This window comes from Polistes fuscatus, unplaced genomic scaffold, assembly GCF_010416935.1.
Source record: "Polistes fuscatus isolate 324 unplaced genomic scaffold, CU_Pfus_HIC Scaffold1, whole genome shotgun sequence".
NCBI classification, from domain to species: Eukaryota; Metazoa; Arthropoda; class Insecta; order Hymenoptera; family Vespidae; genus Polistes; species Polistes fuscatus.
Genome location: NW_025112997.1, coordinates 19,201,191 through 19,221,540, shown reverse-complemented (window position 1 = coordinate 19,221,540; position 20,350 = coordinate 19,201,191). Strand labels below are relative to the sequence as shown.

The following is a 20,350-nucleotide window of genomic DNA, read 5'->3' as shown; positions in this document are numbered from 1 at the left end:
AAAACACAGCTTTCCATTTTTAGACTGATTCTAGTATTGAGTGCTACCAAACAAAAGCTCTTTTGTTTTTCATAGATATTTTTACTTGCATATATACAAAGCAGATATCTGCTTACTTCTTATAATCTAACATTATATCTGTAGCTTATAAACAATTTCATAGAAAATTTATGTGATTAAAACAATGTAATAATAATTACTTGCGAGTACAATAAACAAATTTGTACAATTTATTATGCGCGTTCTAATTAGTCTTACAGCTATACGACACAGAACGCTTATATGAATGAACTATATCAATCATGAAATAGTGATTAGACCATTACTATGTCAATGAAATCTGTTCAATGGTCCTTAATGACTAAATTTTCTTCGTTTGACAAAACATGTTATATTAGTTTACTATAAAGTTGTTGATCATAATTCTAAATGTGAGAAGTGGCACCGATTTTATATTATATCTGCAATTATTATGTAGCATGCATAATTACATATACATGCATTTAATACATGACATGTATATATATATATATTTATATAATATATATATATATAAATAATATCAGCTGTACTTTATGAATTTTGAACCACAACTTATAATTATAAAAGAAAATATAAGTAATAAAATATTGTAAATCATCAAAAATATCAATAAACGTTCATCTAACATGTTTGCTCTACATTTCAAATTCACTTTTATAAATCAACCTATTCTAATCATAATATTTTGTAATAAACATTTACATTCTAATTTTATTATACAGAATCTTCCAAAATAGATAGATAAAGAATAAGATATTTTTATAATAATTAAATATTGAATGAATTAGTTTTGTCATATTTTAGGTATTATAAATATTCAGTAACGATTCAATTGACCGATACCAATGAAATAGACTCATTACACATATATTATTTAGACCATTTCAACAGTAATTATGTTACATCATAATTATAGATATTTTATATTCTTCTGTGAACAAGGCAGTTCATTATATATATCACCGGCGATTCATTACCAGTTTGGAATAGTTACAAGAAATAGGAAATTATAAATTCTAGTCCAAAACCCATTGCACAGAATAAGTTTGAAAGAGTTCAGTTGTTAAAGGAAAAAAAAAATCACACAAGTCTAATAAATATATCCTACTTTTATATACTTATCTCTACCTTGAGTTTTTATCTCTACATGTACTGGTACAGATCGTTCTTATTACACTGCACTATTAAACTGCCAATTTTGCACTTCCATTCGTTTATATAGTTACAGTTTTGATTGTTTATTTTCCTTCTGAGAACTTTTCCCTTAAACTTTTTATTTTGTGTACAAAATATGTTTCTAATGACTCTGCACACTTGAAAAACGGGGACTCTTTTGGATTGTAATATCGACAATTGTCAAATATTTTGGTCATATCTCCAATAAATTCACTTAGTTTTTTGTAGGATCTATCATTTATTCTTAATTCTATTGTTTGTAAATCTGAAAACAATGTATACGTACAAATAATACATATAACATATATATATACACATGTATAAAAATTTGATAAATACTTATTTTTGAAAAATACAAATACATACCCATAGGTTCCTTTATGACTTTATAATAATCTGGAGCTTCATTTGGATCTACTGGTTCCATAAAAGGCCATGCACTTTTATGGGCCTAATTATAAATTCAAAAATAAATTTTTGTTAAAAAGAAACTTCCATTTCAAAATAGATATATATAGAAAAAAACATAAGAGCATTATACGATTTAAATCGATAAAGTGTGTATACCTGTATCTGTTTAATTAATTTTTTCAGTAAATCCAAATCCTTAGCATTGAGATTTTTCATATTTGCAAAATTCACAGAAGAATTACGTTGACAATTAGGACATACATATTCATCAATATTGTCTGCCTCTGATTGAAGAATACCGACGCATCTTCCATGGAACCAGTCTTGACATTTATCGCAGCAAATGTAAAACCTATTTTTTGATTTTATATATGAATATTTTATAGAAAATTAATAAGAATGATAACAACAATTTAAAACTTCTTTAATTTCTTGTTAATTTTCAATAATCTTAAAAAGGTTATTACTTACTGAGATTCATCGTAAGGCTGCTTACATAAGCAGTATAATTCTTGTGTATCTCGTGCATGTCTACATTCTGTACAAACAAATTCGGAAAGAGATTTGCTCATTTCTTCAGTAATACCAACACAGTCTCCATGGAACCAATTATTACACAGGTCACATCCCACATAGAACCTTATTTAATAAATTAATTAATTAAATTTTGTATGATTATATATATATATATAATAATTATATTATTATATATATTATATATGTAGGATTCGTGAAAAAATTGGGCCGTTGGACTGACTGGACCGGGACTCGAACCCGGATCTTCCGCTTTCCGGGCGACTGCTCTTAACCATTGAGCTATCCAGGGCCCACCGTCCAATCTCCTCACGAATGCCTATTTAAGTGTTTGGCTTGGAGGTGCTTGCATCCCACATATATATATATATATATATACATTATATATCAATATTATATATCAATTTAATATATATTATTATATATAATTATATATATAATATATATGTAATTATACAAATATAATTATACAATATATATAACAGCAAACAAATGCGAAGATGCACACAGGTAATTACATATAGCAAGTACACACACGTAGTACTTAGTGTGCTTACTTTGTTTCATCATAAGGTGTCCTACAGAGACAGTATAATTTTTCTTTTTTAATTCGACTTGGAGTTGTAGTAGATGAAGCACTAGGTAATGCATTGCTATTTGCTTGTGCCTTATGTTTTCTTGGTCTTCCACCTCGATTTGGTGGGCTAACCTGTTGTGCTATTTGAGCATTAGCTTTACGTTTTGCACTTCCTACTTTAACTTCATCTTGTTTATGTCTTTCTGCTTTTGTTCTTGTTGCTAATTCTACTGATAGGTCCTTCTGAAATTATAGTTTGTATAATGATATTGGGAATATGATATACATATATTTTTTAATATAAATTAATAAAATTAGCAAATACCTGAATATCTATTTGTAATTCTTTTTCAAGTAATGCTCTTTTTTTAAGTATATCTTTTTTCAGAAGTTCTTTATGTCGAAACAATAAAACTTGCATTCGTGACTGAGCTTGTTTCCTTTTTTGTTCTTGATAGTCTTTTAATTTTACAAATCGATTTTTAGGTGTAGATTCATTGTCTATTAGTTCAGTCGACTTCTGTATTCTATCATTGGACACAAAATGAATAGATGATAATTTAGATAACAATACTAGATATTATTGTGATTGTTTGTAATATTGTACAATTTTAGGATATCATATAAAAAAATGTCATATTAATTACTCCGCTTACTTCGAGATTTCACGATTCTCTTGTTTTATTGCTGACTTTTTTTTGGGAGTTTCTGCCCAATCAGTATCGATTTCAGTTGTTAACTGTATATTTGAAGTAGTGGTTACTGATGGAATGTTGGAGGGTGCAGGTCTTTTGCGAGATAGTGCACGCGGAGTTTGATTGTTAGCTGCTGAGCTTGCTGCTCCTTTGATTATATTCTCGTGATGTTTACTTAACCGATTTAACTTTTCTTCTATTTCTGGATGAAGATTTTCCGCTTTCAATACAGATTTGATTGCTAGAAAAAAATAACAGATTGACACTTGTTTTTATGCCTGAACATTGTTGACTAGTCATGAATCAATTTCTATTTTTATGCCCAAATGTTGTTTAGTGATAACGAGTTAATACGGGTTTGCACTTTATTAAAAATTAAAAATTTCATCAATTTTTGTGGATAATATAAGATATACAAATTTTTTTAGTTGTGTTTGTTTTATTATTAAAAATTTTAGATTTCAACAAATTACAAAAATTATTAAAAATTGTGTAGAAAATATGTAAAATTTTTATTTTAGTTCATTATGCATAAATAAAATATATTAACGTTTATTTAGATTGTTTCACTTTCATATGTAAGAAGTATAAAAATCATATTAAAAAGTAATAGTCTGTATGATATGAAATAAATTCTACCTGAAACTACCAGTCAACAATGTGTTAAACTTAAATTATATCAATATGATTGCATAAATACTAAATACTAAGTTTCTTTTTAACGATTAAATGTATAGTACATACTTTGGTGTACAAATTCTGGCGTAAGAACAAATTTTTCATCTTTAGCTACATTTTGCAGAGATTCTGATGAGTCCTCACCATTATCATTTCTTTTTGGAGGTTCTTCAGTAACAATGTTATTGGCACGATCAACCTGTTGAACAACCACTTTTGGCTTTTCAGGAGTACTTGGTACTGATGCCTGTTGAAGTTCTGGTATAGACTCTATATCAGTTTGAGGCTCTAAAACGTAAATGTAAGTACTCTAACAACTACTGTAACATATCTTTGTGACATATGTAAAAAGAAGAAATGTCGCACCTGTTGCTGGTGGTGGGGAATCAGTTGAATGTTGTACTTGTTGTTTTGATGTAGGAACAGTAGGCGTACTTGCTGCCGTGGATGTTTGAGATGTTTGTACATGTTGACTTCCTGGTGCAGGTTGAATAGCTAAATAAATTTTTGTAGAACCTAAGACAACTTGCATTCCTTCAGTTGCTTGAGCTATATATTACAAAAGAGTATTAAAATATTTATTTCTGTATACTATTTTAAAAATGTTTTTATGGTGTTATTTTTACAAATATATTAAAAATACCTTTACGTAATTGATTTTTTACTTGCTCTTGCACTATTGCAAGTTGCTGTGGCGTAAAATCTGCTCCCGTCAATCCTTGCAAAAGTATTTTTGGCCCTTGTGTTGTCGGCATTACCTGAGCTGTAATACATTTTATCACTGTACCTGGTGGTTGATTTTCTAACAAAGAAGCTTCTATGCTTCCAGATGTTGGAGTGTTAGGATTAGCAGTAGATGTAGTCAATTTGCTAGAAGTAATATTTGCACTTGTTTCAGGTGTTTGTGCTACTGTTGATGTTATTCTTTGAGTAGCTTGCAATGCTGGAATTGTAAAAATACATAATAAATAACATAATTTCATAATTTTATTTGATAAAAAATAATATAGATAAAAAGGAAGCTACCTTGTTTGTTTGATGAAACCGTATTTTTTACTACCATATTACTATTTGATGGATTTAACTGTACAATTTGATTTCCTGTTGGTGTACTACGAATTACAACTTGATGTCCACCGAGTGTTGTTAATTGTGCTTTTCCGGATGCAAGTTGTTGAGCCAAATTAGCATTATTAGTGACTACTATCTGATTTCCACTTAGAATTTGATTACCCGGAGATATTACCTGCACATTAATTCAAACATTACTAAAAAGAAAAGCTAAGTAATTTATATATAATAAATGAATGATGTATTGAAGAAAAAAAAACAAGAAATTATTTGATATTTTAATAATTTTATGTGAAATTAAAGAAAAAAAAGAAAACACATATAGACCTGCGTTCCCTGTACAATTTGACCAGTATTGGCAACAACTATTGCATTCTTTGCAGATTGTGTAGAAGCAACATTTGCTAATGCTACAGCAGAGGATTTTCCACCTTTTTGTACTACTTGTGATTGTTGTGATGTTGATCCTTGTGACGGAATAATTGCAACTTTAACTGGACTATTTTTATTAGATGCACTTGATGTAGAAACTTTAGCTGCATTAGCTGTTACAGATTTAGCCTATAATCAAATTTTTACAAATAATTAATAACTTTAGGTAATTTGTTGTAGCGATCTGTTAATTTAAAAAAATAGAAGAACAAATACCTGTATAGTTGATGTACTTGAAGTAGTACCCGTAGTATGTGTGACAGTAGAAGTAATAGCTTGTGCTGTATTCAATACATGCAATTTTCCATCTGGCATCTGTACTAATTGTTGACCAGGCATTAACCCGCGAACTTGTAATTTACCATCAGGTCCTCTTAAAATTTGTACCCTTTGTTGTATGTGCTGTACAGTACCTGTAGGTGTTCCTAAAATGATGTATAGAAAAAAATATTAATAAATTATAAAATCTGCATATTAATAAAATTAAATATATTTAAAAAGAATTTCTTACCTGCTGAACCAGCTTTAATTAAAGACTGCTGTTGATTTCCTGATTGGATTTGAGATGCCTTTGGTAAAATACTTGTAGGCCCAGAAACAACCTTTGTTGTTCCATCGGCAGCTGAATATTTAATAAAAATATAGTGACAATTATTATAATATTATTATTGCTATACATAAAAATAAAAGATATAAATTTTATAAATTAATTACATTTTGCCATATAAATACGTCTTGTTCCGATAAAGGCTTTATTTTGAGTAGGTGTCGTTAGAAGTGAAGTTAATTGGGATTTACTTCCACTGTTTGGATTTGCTGGTATTGCAACTTTAGAAATTAATTTAACTGAACCATCTGTAAAAACAAATCAAATATTTTAAACACTATTTATCAATTATAACTATCAAATCATAGTATAATATTACCAAGGGCGGAGTTAGATGTAACTTTAACAAGTTGTGTGTTCGAGGAAGCGGAGTTAGCTGGATTTTTAAGAGTTTCTAAAGCTCTTTTCTGTTGATGAGCAGCTCTTTGCATACGCAACTGTTGTTCCATTTTTTCTTTAATTTCTTCGGGAGTAGCTTTACCACTAACAAGTTGATCAGAATTGGATCCAGAATTTCTGTTTTGACCACCAACAGATTGTGGCACACCCGAACGACTCCTAGTAATAATCTGGGCATTAGCCTTCTCTAACCTGAAGAGATACACACCAAGCGAAGTGTTAGTACAAGGTGGTGTTAGGCAAGGAAAGGTAATTTTTGATATAATATTCGATTCCTTCTATCTCAATAATATTGCATGCTTTTCACCTGACTATACAAAAAAAGCTATTTTATGACAAGCAAGCTAAGACATAAAAACATAGTAGTATAGTAGTATAGTAAATAAGATATAATAAATGTTTTAACCAAATAAAAGTTAGTAATTTAAAAATAAAAGCAATTATTCTACACCACAAAAGCAGTATTGCATTCCAAATTTCATTATAACATACAAATTATCATAAAATATATTGCTAACCTATCACCATATTGTTTGATTTCCCATAGTTCCAATTTATCTTCATCAACCCATTCTTCTGTTACTTGTGGTTCAGTGTTTTGCGGTGATTCTGGTCGTTTTCTCTTTCTTAGTCCACTTCTTATAGATGTTACTTCTTTTAAATAAAAAATAAAATAAAATCAAATCAAATCAAATCAAATAAAATAGGACAAGTAATATAAAACTCATTTATAAATACCTCTAATTTGTTTTGGAATTTCTAAAGGTATAACAACTTTTCGACGCAAATATTGTGTTCTGTCTAAAAATTGTCCAACATGACGATGCTTTAAGATCTCTAATGACATAATTTCAGTATCTGTTGTAATTTGATGTTTTCCATCTATAGATAATGGTTTTGCCGCCATATCATCCCAACGTAAACATGCCCATAAGATTCTTAGTTGAAGTGCAGCTGCAGCTAAAGATTTTAAACCAACTGTTCGATATAACCAGCATGTCTTAAATAATGGTCTGGGGCAAGGATATGGCCAAACTGATAGGTTTGCCTAAAATTTAAAATAAATAACATATTAGATATATTATAAATATTAACATAAAAAAATAATGTGTAATTTAATTCTATAGATAATATATAGAAATCATCAAACACACACGTGCACCCACTCACCTTAGCCATGTGATGAAAACCCTGAACTGATGTTCGCCCACCAACTCTGGCTAATTTTCGTAATTCATGTTGTGGAAGAAGTAAAATACTTCGACGTTTATTTTTCGTACAAAATGTCGAACATAAAGGATATTTTACTGGTGTTCGTTTTTTTCTTCTATCAGCCAAAGAAATTGCAACTTTTTTTAAATAAACTTTTCCTTCTGCTGAACTGGCAGTATATATTCTTTCAGTTCCATCAGCATTTAGTTCTTTAACTATTGTACTTCGTTGTACTGTTCTTCCTCTTTTGTTAATAATCGTTGTTTTGGACACTACATTATTTACATTACTGAAAAAATTACATGTGATTATTATTTAAGATTTATAATTTCATGACACACGTAAGATATATAAAAAAAGACCTTCTATAATACCTAGTTTTAGTTTCCGATGACAATGTAGTTGTATTATGAGAAGAAATGTTTTCCTGCATATTTTGTACACTACTATCAACCGTTTTAGTAGTTTGTTGAGTAGTAGTTACCGCAGCTGTTGTCACATTACTTTTGGTTGTAATTGAAGTTTCCTTTTTATTTAAATTAGAATCACTATCTAATCCCTATAAATAATTATTTTTATTATATTTTATACTATTAAAATGATTCTCTTATCTTGCTAAGTAATACAAATTATTTTATAATAAATCTTTAAAAGAAGTTAATTCATTAATAAAGTATTTTACATAAATCAAATAATAATACATACTTTATGTTCTAATTTTATTTTTTTAGCACTAGGCGCTGATCCGTCTTTGAAGTTTGATAATTTATTTATATGTACATTTGTTGTTTGAAATTCTTCAGTACAGTGAGTTGCCGAAGCAACAGCAGATTCCAAATCTCTTCTGATTGCATCCTTAGCCTCATCATTTCCATCAAGCTTGTTTTGTGAAAATTGAGATGGTATTTGACTATTGTTCAAGACACTTGCCTTTCGTAATAATACTACAAGCTCGCGTTTTAATCTTGTTTTCTGAAGGCAAATCGGAGAATAACACGTAGACATTAGACTTTGTGCTGTAATTGCTATTTTTCCTGGTGTAATTGCCACATTGCAATATTGCGAATAACAACGTCCATTCTTCTCAAGTTTTACAATGTTTGAATATTGTCCTCTAACTTGTTGAATACGTTTTCCTATTGCACTAAACATTTCTTTTGCAGCTGATGACATTGTTTTATTGGATTGTTTACCAGACAGTATGTACTGTAAAGAACCATCTCCACCATCGGTATCACTTTCATCATTATTTTCAATATCGATATCAGTATCACCATCTGCTATTTTATGACTTCCTGTTTGAGCTATAGGTTCCTTTATTTTCTCCTGTGTAAAAAAGAAATATATTTATTTTACTTGCATCATATATACGATGTTAACAAGTATTGCGTTAAAAAAAAAATAAACAACGTAAAAGATATACTAACAGATTGTAGTAATCTTCTCTCTTCTAGTAATTTTAAATGTGTTCTACGTGCAAGAAAGTCATCAATTCTAGTTTTCTTCCCAATTTTTGGATAATGAAGTTTCCCAGGTGTAGTTAATGCCTTTGTTATGTCAATTTCTTCAAATTCTTTAATTGGTGTAAAAACTTTCTCAATTTTCATACCAGCTAAAACTAGAAACAAAATATATATATTTATAATTATGTAATATTTATATATATATATATATATATATATATAACAAGAAATAAAATATATATGAATAACAAATAATACATTATTCGATATTTATATAATATACTTACAGGATATGTTCATTTTAGTTTCTTTTTTAATTGCTGGTTGTTCTGTTTTAGAAACTGCTACTGGTCCATTTTTATCCACTTCTTGTTTAATTTCTACCTTTTCTTCAGTTTTAATACTTTCTACCTTAATTTCTTGTTTAACCTTTTTTGTACCAGTATCAGTAGGTAATTCATCATTATTTGTTTCTTTCTTGACACTTATTTTATCTATATTAATTTTTTCATCCGGATTTGAACAATATTCATTAATTAAAAATTCATAAGTTGGAGGATCCAAGGCTAATATTTTTATTCCTTCTTGATCTCTAATTTGCACCATAATTTTTTGTGGTCCTGTTCTTAAACCTAACTTTCTCATGTCGCTAAATCTATATCGTCGACTTGCTGACACCCACAACCAACCTCCTTGTCCATGAACTCTATATTCCTCCCCCTTTTGTTTCCATACTTGATGCTTTAAGCCTAATGTATATTTAACAAAATTAAATGATCTATTTCGTTCTTCTTCGTCTTCTTTCTCTTTCTTTTCCTTTTTATCTAGACGTTTTTTTTCTTCTCGTTCAAGTGCAGTTACCCTTTGCAATTTTACATGTCCAAGTTGGTCATGCCAAACATTAGCAAATACAACTGCTTTTATACATGCTTGTAATACAATAAGTGCTCGTGCAAAATCTCTTGGAAGTACGCAAGAACCTATTGCAGAAGTCCATGGTTTACGTAAAAGTGGCCAGTTGGTATGCATAAACGGAGCTTGTATACTGCTTTCAAGTTGAAGAATAGTTTGTCGAAGGGTATTAACTAGAAGAGCACGAGTTCCTGTCAAGCTTCCAACCCATTTAAATTCTGAAGCTTGGGTAAGAGAAAATTTATGTGACAAGTGACGTTTTTTATCGCGTTCTTCATTTCGTTGAAGTTTATTTAGAGCAACAGGATTAGTGCTGTACTGGTTAACATATGATTTAAAATTATTGTCCATTCCCAATTTAAAGAGATGTGTACCGGAAGCAATCTGATGTGCTTTTTGTCTAGTCAATCTAGTATTATCTCCTTCTTCTTTCAAACTCTTATCGAACTTTTCAAGCTCTTCTTTAGACATTGAAACTGTACTTCGTCGTTTTAAATCATCCATATTAAAAGTACGAGGTTGTAAAGAACCTGTTTTTGATCTTGTAACTATAGTATGTTTTTTACCTAGAGAAAATAAATTCCATTATATACATAACTATATATTTTGCATAAACTTTTTTTTATAAAAAAAAAAGAAAAAGAAAAAAATAAGTTAATTTGTCAGATAACATACCATCTTTACCTATTTTGGGAGCATTTTCTTCTCCTTCTGCTGTTTCTTCTTCCATTTCTTCAGATGATGATACAGTATTAGGTTTCCCAGTGTTGTTTGCCACATTGGTATTTAAGGTACTAGATACATTACTAGTAGCCCCATCGACTTCAACGTTTTCAGCTATCACTTCTGGTACTTGTGTAGTCCCTCGCTCTTCTGTTTTCCCTTTATCTTGTTCTGTTGTTGCTGCTAAACGTTCTTCTAAAGAATCAGACCCTTCATGTATCCTGCGTACCATATCTTCAGCTTCTTGCCTTTGCTTTTCTTTCTTTTCTTCTTCTTCTTTTTCCTGTTTTTCTTGGCGCTCTTTTTGCAGTTTTAATATAAGGCCTATATTGTTATTATAATGAATATAATATATATTCTATATATATATAATATATAATATATATATATTTTTTTTATGTTTTTCAAAATATGTTATACATGTCAATTGCATTATTAATATTATACAAATGATTATAGATTCACATAAAGAGCTTAATATATAATACTTACTATTTTCTATTTCCAAGTATGATTTTTTGGTACCCTTGAATTGATTAGTAATTGATTCTGTAAGTTCCATTTGACGTACAATTTCATCCTTATAATCTGATAATTCACGGTACAATGCAACTTCCATTTCATTACGATCTAAACAGTGCATTAATTCTTGCAATTGTAATGGTGTGCTATAATACCAAACTTCTCCACTTTCACTTTCTCTATAAAATTGAAATACAGTCATAATGTAAATAATAATATAAAATAAAATATAATTTACAATTATATGAGAAAAAGAAAAATTTCTTACATAAAAACTCTTCTTGTAAGAAACCAATATTTTCTCCCATGTCTATCAAAACCTAAATGTTCTTGTCTACATAAGGACCCATTTTTTTCAACATCAGGAATACAATCAGCAACTCCTGTAACTTTGTGAGTTTTACAGGTACTGCATTGCCAATCATCTGTAGGAACGTCAACTAACGGAGGCTCAACACATTCTAAATGAAAAACAGCTGGACAAGTTTCACAGCATAATAAGTCTCCAAGACGGTGACATACTCTACAATGGTCATCATAATGCATATTTCCTAGAAGAAATTAAATTATACTTTTTCTACGTCTATTATACGAAATTGTTGTCGTATATAGATAACACAAAAAATTCAGATATCTTAAGAATGGAATATGAAAATATCAACTATTTATACAAAATTTAAATTCTTTCAACGTATTGTTATATCAAACTGAGATATAAACATTGATAATTATTTACCAATTTATACATTTTTAATTTTCATTACTAGAAGTAAAAAAAAAAACAATAATTATAAAATATTAATTAAAAATTATTTTGAAGTATCAGCATGGTCACAATAAGTGCTATCCTGCTGAGTAAAACAATATAATTGTATATTATTATAAGTAATATATCTTGCTAAATTCAATTCTTATTATATAACATAAAATGTAACATTACTATAATATTTAACATATTGCTTATCATACCTTCACTCAATAAATCTTCTCTAACTGGATTCGTTATTATGAATTGATCTGTTAAGAATTGCAAGACTTTGATTCTGTTTTCAATAGATGTAAAAGGATATTCAGAAGTAGTTAGAATTTGCAGGACATTTTGATCAAAGCTTTTATCACTTTCAACATATGATCTTAAAACTTCTGGCCAAGTCATTGAGTCGACAAAATATAAGCTCACATTGACAGAATCTTTTTGATCTAATGGACCAAAATGTGTTTGTTGTGAATCTTCTTCTCGAAGTAGCGCTTTGATTAGCATAATATGAATCTCAGCTAATAAATTAGTTTGATCTTGACACATTAGGGCTGCACAAAAGTCTTCAAATCTGAACGAAGAAAGACGCACTAATGAACGGAAATGTCTTAAAACCTCATAAATGGAAAGAGATGGCATTACAAGTCCCTTAGGAACCAATAGGTCATCTGAAGATTTTGGTGGGGTCAGAGGAGGAAGTTCTCTGTTCTGTAGCCATAATGGTTCTGGACTCGGTGGTCGTTGTTGACTCAAAAGAGTTTTGCGTGGTGTACCACTTGTCGTACTATAACTAGAGAGAGAAAAATCACTATCGCTTGATGGATCAGGTTCTTCTATACTCTCAGAAGATTCTATGTCGCTTTGAAGAGGATCATCTTCAACGTCACTCTTCTCACTGGATTCATCACCAAAATCAGATCCATAGTGATATTCAGAGTCATTGTAATCCACATTTGGATTGTAACCTCGGCGTTGATATGCACCTGAACTAGAATGACCACCTTTACGTGAGTGTCTATCCTTTGTAACACGAGTTTTTCGATTTCGTGTGCTACGTCTGTTTTCTTCACATTCAATTGGTGAAGAAGGTCTTGATACTGTTGGTGTAGTCGGTTGTGAATTTTGCGTTTCTAAGTTCTTGTTTTGCAAATACTTTGGCTTCTTCATAAGGTGATATTGAAACTTTTTGGGCCTTTCCATGACCACCGACTTTGGTGGCCGGCCCCGTCTCTTGGAACCTCTCCCCGTCATTGTCTGTCACCCACTGCCAAAAAAATGGCACTTACTTAACACGTGTTTTGTGAAAAGGCGCGCTTGTAAACAAATACAAATAACACCGCAACAACGAAATGGAACCCATGTTTGTACTCTGATCTTTGCGCCATTTTTCGGCTACGGTCACGTGACCAAACACAATTTTTTCATTATTAACGTCCCGTTGGAATCTCGTAAATCTACCTCTCGATATCACTGGTCGACAACTACCGCTTCTTGCTTTTAATAAAAAAGATTTACCAGCAATAACGACAAAACGAAGTACGGAATAACTCGCTGACGCGGAATGTAAGGGGAATTTACAACACCGCCTTTTCTAAGAGAGCGCTTCTCCAATTGGTTCGTCAAATCGCCGCCATGTTAGTTCCCGAAACGCATTTGCTGCTAATACAGCCAAAATCTAAACAAAAACTCGCCGTTTTTCTCTTTACGAAAGATCCTAACGTAGTGCACGAAATTCTAAGAAAGGCCGATCAGTTAAAACTCAATTAAACATAAGATTTTCTCCTTTTTTCGTATTAACGTAAAACGTACGCAAGATCCAATCTCTTGCTCCGTAACTACAAAGGATTGTATTGAATCAACCATAGGTGGCGTCATGGGCGTTTAAAAAAAAACGCGATTCTAACCGCACTTCCGACGAACCGTTGTCCTCACCTTTATTCAATATGAAATCATGATTACACATTCGTCAAAATTATATGTCAATCACTATTAATTAATTTTCTTTTAACACTTTTGATAAAAGAATGACTGATTATACACAAGAAACAATCGGACCCGTGAAAGATCTGCAAATCTAACCTTAGTTTGATAAAAGCTTCGACAGAGGACACCACTTTGACCAAATCAATGACCGCTTTAAAAAATATATACTTAAATATAATGTCTAATTATAAACAATGTAAATTATTATTTTTCTAATGCATAAAATTCATGATGATACTTTGTACAATAGATCAATCCAAACATTATTCTTTTACGCATATTAAAACAAGTATCACAATCACGCCATCTGTATAAAAGAAAATTCAATGGCAAGAAATCACGAAGTTTGAATATATTTTATTCTAATATAACTTTAATTTTTTAAATAAATCAACTATTAAACAAACATTATCTGCCGTATTTAAAATACTAATAAAATAAATTACTATAATATCTACACATTTGATTCTAGTAGTCAAGCATAGTACGACGGAAAATACGAAGTAAAACATTGAATATATGATAGTACATATTTCTTACTCTACACTCAGAGAAGATACGATTTTAATACGAAAATATTAATAAAATTTGCGACAATCAATTTATAGCGAAGTTTGATCAACGACTTAATCAACTTCGATATTAAAGAACTTTGAATAAATATGTAAAAATAAAATCTTCAACTTTTATGGACTATTAATCCAAGAACTAGTTTCTGTAATAAATTATTAGTATAAAATATTATACGACATTTAAATGTTAAGAATTTTTTTCTCTCTCTCTTACTTTCCTTTTTGTTTTCTTTTTAAAGAGGTATAATTAAAAAAAGGCAAAATGTTTTTAATGAAGCTACAACAACGCCATCTATGCTTGAAAATGTCTGTATAACGGATGTAGTAAAATTTGACATAAGGAGTGTAAGGGGAGGGGAGGGGAAGAAAGATGGAAAGAGAAATAGAAGCAGACAGAAACAGTCAATAAAAATGGCTGCCTAACAAGTTCGATAAATACGAAGGGAGAACAAAGTGCGAACAATTTGACGAACACGTGTAACGTGACTTTTTTTATATTCAATATGAGACTGACTGAAAGAAGCGGCGAAACAACGATGTATTCAATGAAACCGATCATTTCCTTGCCCATAATGACACGTTCTACGAACAGAATATACGAGATGAAAAATATTCACGGAGAATGCGGAAAAGGCAACCATACGGAAACAGGGATCAAGATCGTTGCTGATGTTACAGAGCAGGTTATCGAGTTTTTAAAGGTTTCCATCTTTTTCTAGTATCCATTATCGACATAAAGTGACATTAAATAACAAACTGAATTTACCATTTTACTCACACGGCGACCGGCCATGGCACAAATTAATGTTTCTTCTTTCTTCAACCTATCGTGCATGACTCCTCCCAAAATTTCCACAAGTACTGATCACGATCGACCGAGAATATGGTTCTCGAAGCTTGATCGATGTTTGCCCCTCCAATATTTCGTAAAACAGGACTCTAATACGAGTGTCTACCGTGAAAAATAACTCTGCTTCTGATAATAGTGAAATAAAGTGACAATTATAATAGAAGAATAGCAAGCTTACTAAATTAGAACTGTACTAAAAGCTACAAAAGTACAGTTGTATAACCAAAGATACATAAGAACTAAGAAATGAAACTATATAAATATCAACATAGAAAAATATTAATATAGAATGACATTGAAGTGAAAGATTTAAAAAATTAAAAGGCTATTTCATTAAAAACAATCATTATAATCGTATAAATAAAATTATTATAGTACAAAGCTTTAAAATCTTTTTGAAGTATAGTTGAATACAAAATATATCTTATAGTAAAGATAATATGCAGAGAAGTATAATTGGTATAACAGTATGTTTACTTTTTAAGTATTTTTATTCAAATCTGAATCATCACTATACATTGTTTAAAAATCTAGGTTAATATTATTTTATGATTCTCAATATACATCAAAATTCTTGATTACAGCATCTCATAGTTATACTTAAATAATAGAATTAAATATATGCACATGTTTTAAATATCATATTTATTTGCAGAATCCATTACCAGAATACGCTTTATTAGAAGCTAGGCAAGAAAAAATTTTAGCTCAATTAGCAGAGCTTAAGAAACAGGTATCTTCCCTTTGCAATTTTTTAAAACATACAGATCATGTTAAGATGCCAGCAGAATGCAGTGAGAAGGTGAATAATTATTGATTCTTATAACTTTATATGTTTTTTTTTTTAAATAACGATGACTCTTAAGACAGATTATTTAATATTTTATCAAAATATTAACAGAAAAGTAATGTGCTTTCGAATGTATGTCATAAATCTGAATCAATCACCGTTAATTTAATTATAAATGCAAATCCAAAGAAGCCACCATACTCCATAGTAGCACTTCCAAAAGTTTGGAAGGATACAAATATCAAATTGCAATTATATACTCATTCAAGTGTTATTGGAGATGTACCTGAGTTATATATCTGTGATATAAATTCAACTAAGCCAAATTTAATTAATTTGTGTCTTATATGGAAAGAAGGTAAATTAAATATTAATAATGTTAAAAAATGCATAATTTTGTGGACTCAACTAACATGCATATTCTTATTATATTTCTTTTACAGTTGAGGAATTTGAATTTGTCTCAGGATTATACAATTATTCTTTATTCGGCGAAGTTAATTTTTTAAGATACTTAAGCAGGTTATTTCATACACATAATTATGAAAATTGTCTAGATCCTGTACAAGCAAACGAATTTGACACTATACTTGATTATTGTTATTGTCTACAAATAGAAAAATCATCAAAGAAACAGCAAATAATACTTCAATATATTACCAAAACGTTAGGAACAAATGAATGGTTTGGCATAAAAGAACCAAACATTATTGATATTGCTGTATGGTCTGTAATTAAACAAATTTCTGTACAAAATTTACCATCGAATCTTAAAAAATGGATTAATGCTTGTGACAAAATATTTAAATAAATGCATCATTTGTACAATATATAATATGAATTATTTAAATTACATTTAGCATTTCATTCATGTTCTTCAATACTCTTTTTTGTATATTATATTGCTATTGTAAATATATAATTTGTATACCTTATGTATTTAAATTATGAGATAAAAATAGAAGTAAATATTTATATCAGAAATTTTCTTAAATTTGTGTAATCTTTTAATAAAATATAAAAGACCTTTTAAATAGATTAATTATAAAGTCGAGATAAAATTGTAAAAAAACTACATAGTTTATTGGCAGTACTTAAAATTTTTTTCTATTTTAATACTTTTTAATTAATCTTATTTTAATATAGTATAATAGAGTTTTAATATTATAAAAGTATAAAAATTGTGTTATTAGGAATTTGGAAATAAGAAAGAAAAAAAATCTTTGCTTCCAAGAGTTTATAAATAAAGTACATATTAATAGATGGAATATAATGCATTGTACAAAAAGATGAAAAAGGTACTTAAAAATATTTATGATTAAGTTATTAATATTATTATTATAGATAATACTGCTTTATCTAGTCCTTCCAAAATCTTATTTGCGCATTTTATACATGAATCACTATATTTAATAGGCACAATAATCATATGAAATAAACATCAAAATTTGCTCCTTTTTATTATAAATAAACTTTTTGTTTTGAATACTCCAATAAAAAGAGAGTAAATGTGAACAGATAAATTTTCAAAACATGAAAATACTAATCTTATTTTAAAAACATTTAATTAATCAACCTACTGACCAGCAGACTTCTATATACTATTCAAACTTTTATTATCTTTTAATTTTTTCTAAATTTTAGATTAATGATTTTATCAAGTGCATTATTAAATGCAACAATTTTATATTGCCATAGTGTATTTTATTCTCAAATTTATATGTTTATCTTTCTTATTTCCATTCTTATTTTTGTAATATAACATAAGAGACACATAATGGCATAATTACATAATGGCTGTTGATCTTAGCTATGTATAAGCTATAATATTTGCAACTTAATTATAATAAATGCTCTTTCTTATATGCGCATCCTAGCATTTCAACTCATCGTTTTATATAATTGAATTGCTAACTTTTCATATATTTATATTAAACATTTTTTATTAAATTTTTAGCTTTATTAATAAAACCTAAATTACATATTTTCTAGTCTGAAATGATAAAATATACAGAAGAAGAAATTTATTTTGGTATGAACATAAGTACGAATTATTTTTACGATTCTGGTTGTAATAATCTCAAAATGACAGAAGTTACGATCCGTAAAACGGAAATATAAGAAAAACTAGCAAAAATTTATAAAGTGATACCAGATGTATTTGTTTTTGGATTTTTAATACACTTTGGTGGAGATAAATCTACCGGATTTGCTCTTTAACTTATAATACTTTAGACTTCGCAAAAAAGTTCAAATCAAAACATAAGTTAGCAAGGCACGGTCTTTACGAGAAACAAAAGCTGATCCGAAAACAACGTAAAGAACATATAAAAACATTGAAGAAAGTTCGGGGTACTATGAAAAGTAAAGTTGGAGCAGTTTCCAAGTAAATCCACTACTACACATCATGAAGGCCACAATACCGGTAACATCGTCATAAAAAATTTTTATAATTCATTTGGACATCATTAACATGATAATTATGATAAAATTTGAGAAATAAAACTGTGCTCTTCTTGATGAAAAAAATCATTTCTTAAATTTTCATAAATACGAATTATTTTTTAATATTTATAAAACGAAGAATTGAAATAAATAATTATTTATATAACACTTTAAAAATGTTAATTTGGACTATTTTAATCATAAAAATATTCGGATTCTTTAGATCAATATAAAGCATAAAACTTAATTCTTACATGTAATACATATTAATTTCCCTTTCAAGTAAGTTATATATGTACAAATCACTACCTCACATATATATATAGATTTATGTTTTTAAATTTATAAATCTGAATCATTTATCAGAGATATTTTAATGAATACAAATAATCGTACATTAGTGTTCATTATAAATGGCATCTGATATTTGGGAAACACGGTATGATAATATGAGGCAGTAGTATGTATCACATGTTGATTTCTGATTTTATATGCTCCACTTCTAGATTCCACTTTTAGATTCTTTGTAATAATTTATAATTTTATCAATAATGTATAACAGTGGATTGCTAATACAATATTATTTATAATAATTAAATTCTTAATTACAAGTTAAAATCCCAGATGAGTCACCGAAAAAACAATAATATATATTTTAACCGAATAAAAAATATTAATAAGGAATAAAAAAGTCTTTTTATCATTACATTACTTATGTAAAGCATTATACATATTTTGTTTGTGTATATATATATATATATATATTTGCTAATAGCATAGCAATGAAATTTTTAAAGTAAAAAAAGCTATATAAAAATGATTGTATAATAAAAGTTTTAAGAATTATCATATTAATTCTAATGATGTTTCTTTTACTAATAATACTGATTTAAAAACAAGAGTACGTTACATATATTTTAATTATCACCTGGAATTTTAATCTTATTTATTTTTGTCAGCATCGTGCACGTATATTTGCCTAAAAAATGTTATAAAACATGGAATTTTTATGAAATAGTTCTACCCTGTCATTGATATATTCTTTCTACATTATATTTGTAGTTAGAAAGTCGTATTTTGAAATATGACGATAATAATGATATTTAATATAAATAGTAAGAAATGATATGATGGACGATATTATAAAATTGCATGTATTTCCGAGTGAATACTTTGCTTATTTATATCTACGAAAAAATTCATTAAGAAGTGGAAAAATGTTGTAAATATGTAATAGACTAAACATTTCAGACATTAATACAAAATTCATACTATTTTCTCATTCACAACCAATGCCAAAGCATAACAATTATTCTTTATCTTGCATCTCATATACTCTTATAAACATAGATCTTAGAATATTACTAAAAATTATTTTACATGTTTTCATTGTCCTTGAAATAAGTTAGGAATGATAGTATAAAATAAAAGATACATATTCATTATGTATACTTACAAATCTGTATGATATACTACACAGTATTATCGAATGAAAATTA

At 28.7% G+C, this 20,350-nt stretch overlaps 2 protein-coding genes across 8 annotated transcripts; one reads left to right on the top strand and one right to left on the bottom strand.

The window, feature by feature from the left end:
* Window positions 1-1,131: 1,131 nt before the first annotated feature.
* Window positions 1,132-15,805, bottom strand: LOC122522896 (nucleosome-remodeling factor subunit NURF301). 5 transcript variants are annotated; one of them, XM_043644263.1, is made up of 28 exons: window positions 15,533-15,805; window positions 12,424-13,475; window positions 11,723-12,005; window positions 11,425-11,633; window positions 10,885-11,256; window positions 9,585-10,775; window positions 9,262-9,452; window positions 8,540-9,160; window positions 8,209-8,393; window positions 7,793-8,123; window positions 7,361-7,670; window positions 7,141-7,276; window positions 6,543-6,814; window positions 6,331-6,471; window positions 6,128-6,238; window positions 5,833-6,041; window positions 5,512-5,745; window positions 5,140-5,359; window positions 4,757-5,056; window positions 4,480-4,662; window positions 4,180-4,401; window positions 3,397-3,676; window positions 3,066-3,267; window positions 2,721-2,983; window positions 2,101-2,268; window positions 1,786-1,981; window positions 1,585-1,669; window positions 1,132-1,483 (listed from the first exon to the last, which is right to left on the bottom strand). In XM_043644263.1, the coding sequence occupies exons 2-28, from the start codon at window positions 13,460-13,462 to the stop codon at window positions 1,281-1,283; spliced, it is 8,157 nt and encodes a 2,718-aa protein (XP_043500198.1). In that variant the 5' UTR covers window positions 13,463-13,475; window positions 15,533-15,805; the 3' UTR covers window positions 1,132-1,280. The 5 variants fall into 5 exon arrangements, with proteins under 5 accessions (XP_043500198.1, XP_043500208.1, XP_043500233.1 ...); XM_043644273.1 differs by lacking the exon at window positions 15,533-15,805 and adding an exon at window positions 14,144-14,160; XM_043644298.1 differs by lacking the exon at window positions 15,533-15,805 and having other exon boundaries at window positions 4,258-4,401; window positions 12,424-14,134.
* LOC122522919 (aminoacyl tRNA synthase complex-interacting multifunctional protein 2) lies at window positions 15,131-17,236 on the top strand. 3 transcript variants are annotated; one of them, XM_043644320.1, is made up of 4 exons: window positions 15,131-15,449; window positions 16,272-16,418; window positions 16,518-16,764; window positions 16,850-17,236. In XM_043644320.1, the coding sequence occupies exons 1-4, from the start codon at window positions 15,270-15,272 to the stop codon at window positions 17,215-17,217; spliced, it is 942 nt and encodes a 313-aa protein (XP_043500255.1). In that variant the 5' UTR covers window positions 15,131-15,269; the 3' UTR covers window positions 17,218-17,236. The 3 variants fall into 3 exon arrangements, with proteins under 3 accessions (XP_043500255.1, XP_043500245.1, XP_043500265.1); XM_043644310.1 differs by having other exon boundaries at window positions 15,131-15,467; XM_043644330.1 differs by lacking the exon at window positions 15,131-15,449 and adding an exon at window positions 15,974-16,083.
* Window positions 17,237-20,350: the final 3,114 nt, after the last annotated feature.

Bases quoted from the DNA above. Each gene is read 5' to 3' on its own strand.
- LOC122522896 (XM_043644263.1), bottom strand. From the start codon at position 13,462: ATGACGGGGAGAGGTTCCAAGAGACGGGGCCGGCCACCAAAGTCGGTG. The intron at 11,634-11,722 runs GTAAGAAATTTT...TCAATTTTATAG, and splicing joins CTTACAAGAAGAGTTTTTAT to AGAAAGTGAAAGTGGAGAAG. The intron at 4,402-4,479 runs GTGCGACATTTC...TTTACGTTTTAG, and splicing joins TTCCCCACCACCAGCAACAG to AGCCTCAAACTGATATAGAG.
- LOC122522919 (XM_043644310.1), top strand. From the start codon at position 15,270: ATGAGACTGACTGAAAGAAGCGGCGAAACAACGATGTATTCAATGAAA. The intron at 15,468-16,271 runs GTTTCCATCTTT...ATTTATTTGCAG, and splicing joins AGGTTATCGAGTTTTTAAAG to AATCCATTACCAGAATACGC. The intron at 16,419-16,517 runs GTGAATAATTAT...AAATATTAACAG, and splicing joins CAGCAGAATGCAGTGAGAAG to AAAAGTAATGTGCTTTCGAA.